At 56.9% G+C, this 1,452-nt stretch overlaps 1 protein-coding gene across 1 annotated transcript; it reads right to left on the bottom strand.

Annotated features, from left to right (window-relative positions):
• Nucleotides 1-221: 221 nt before the first annotated feature.
• On the bottom strand, nt 222-950 carry DQ04_12111020 (hypothetical protein; the record flags this gene model as incomplete). The annotated part of the gene is made up of 1 exon (XM_009316683.1): nt 222-950. One exon carries the CDS (start codon nt 948-950, stop codon nt 222-224), a length of 729 nt encoding a protein of 242 aa, XP_009314958.1.
• Between the last annotated feature and the right edge of the window lie 502 nt (nt 951-1,452).

Below are 1,452 nucleotides of genomic sequence, written 5' to 3' on the forward strand. Positions count from 1 at the left end.
CCCCCCCCCCTCCACAGACACACCGAAACGAAAAAAAGGGAAGACTTGTGCCAGTATCTCCAGTGCACGTGTGTGCCTTGTCATATGGAGAACGGGACACTACGCCCACAGTGGGGGCGGAAGCAATTTAACGAAAAAAATTTGTCCTTATGCGGTGTGACTTCACACAAAACAACACACTCACAGAGTGATCACCGCTGCCCTGGGGCTCGTACCGCACCTCACGCGGCCACATAGAACGGTGTCAGCAGCAGAATCAGTGGCACACAAATCCACGAAGGGGTGCAGCTGCCATCCCAAACTGTGGAAGAAGAAGAGCCGGAATTGGTCTCATCGCCTCCCCACCGTTGCGTGGCACCACGCCGTCGGTTCTGTGTGGGGGGGTGCTCATACCTCGCCGACCGTCTGTTCCCAGCATCAGTTGTGTCTGTTTGCGCTGATGCATCATTCGTCCATTCGCTGGGTTCCACAGATGTGTCCTTGCTTTCGAAAGACCGAGGATCCTCAAGGCGATCTGTGGCATGATGCGCATCATCTCGAAAACTCCTCACCGCGTCACCACTCAATGCGTCCCGTGCGGCAGTGGATGACTCTCCCCACCATTCATGCCTCACTTCTGAGCTGGGCGTGCGCAGCGACGGAGTCGCCCTGTGCTTTGTATCCATAATAGTGTCCTCTTCGAAGTCTCGCGCGCCTCGTAGGTCTTCTGGCTCTGAAGCAACGTCGTGCGTCACAGTTCCTGTCTCGTCCATCGGCTCAAAAGAACCCACATCAGGCGTGGATGGTTGCCACGCTCCCCTGTCGTGGAACCTCCCATTCCGTGTTGTTTCGCGCTGTTGCGCAGCCTCAGCTTCTTTCTGCAGCACCAGAGCTTCCTCCTTTGCCTTCATTGCCTTCTGTGCGAACTGCTGCGCACCTTCCGCCTCTCTGTTGGCTTCGTCCGCCTTCATCTCAGCGGCAAGCGCTTCTGAATAGGCGATTTGGCTCTGTTGCTCGGCATCCTTTAAACTCGTCCTTGTAGACACAACCTTCTCATGCGCCCTGGTGACTGCTTCAACATAGCGATGGCATAAAGCCTCAAGTCCCGCAATGTACTCTGCTGCATCAACGGCATATCTTCGTGCATCTTCAGCGGCCTTCACCTGAGCCACAGCCTTCCTCGCCGCCTCGGAATCCTTGTCAAGCTGCTCCACCACTTCCTGTGACTTTTTTGCAGCCTCCAGTGCCTCGCCCGCCACCTCCACTGATGCCCTGGCCCTCCCAGATGCGTCCAAAACATCATCGCAGGCCGTCCTCGATTTCTTTAGGAAGACCTTGGTACGTTCTCTCAGAGCCCTTGGGGACGACACGGCAGCTTCCTCGGCCGATAGCGAAGCACGATACTGTGAGAGCTGATAGACACTGTTGCGACGCAGCGGTCTCTGCTGCACCGCCGCCACGCACCCGCAGGCG

This window comes from Trypanosoma grayi, assembly GCF_000691245.1.
Source record: "Trypanosoma grayi strain ANR4 Tgr_1211_V1, whole genome shotgun sequence".
Lineage (NCBI taxonomy): Eukaryota > Euglenozoa > Kinetoplastea > Trypanosomatida > Trypanosomatidae > Trypanosoma > Trypanosoma grayi.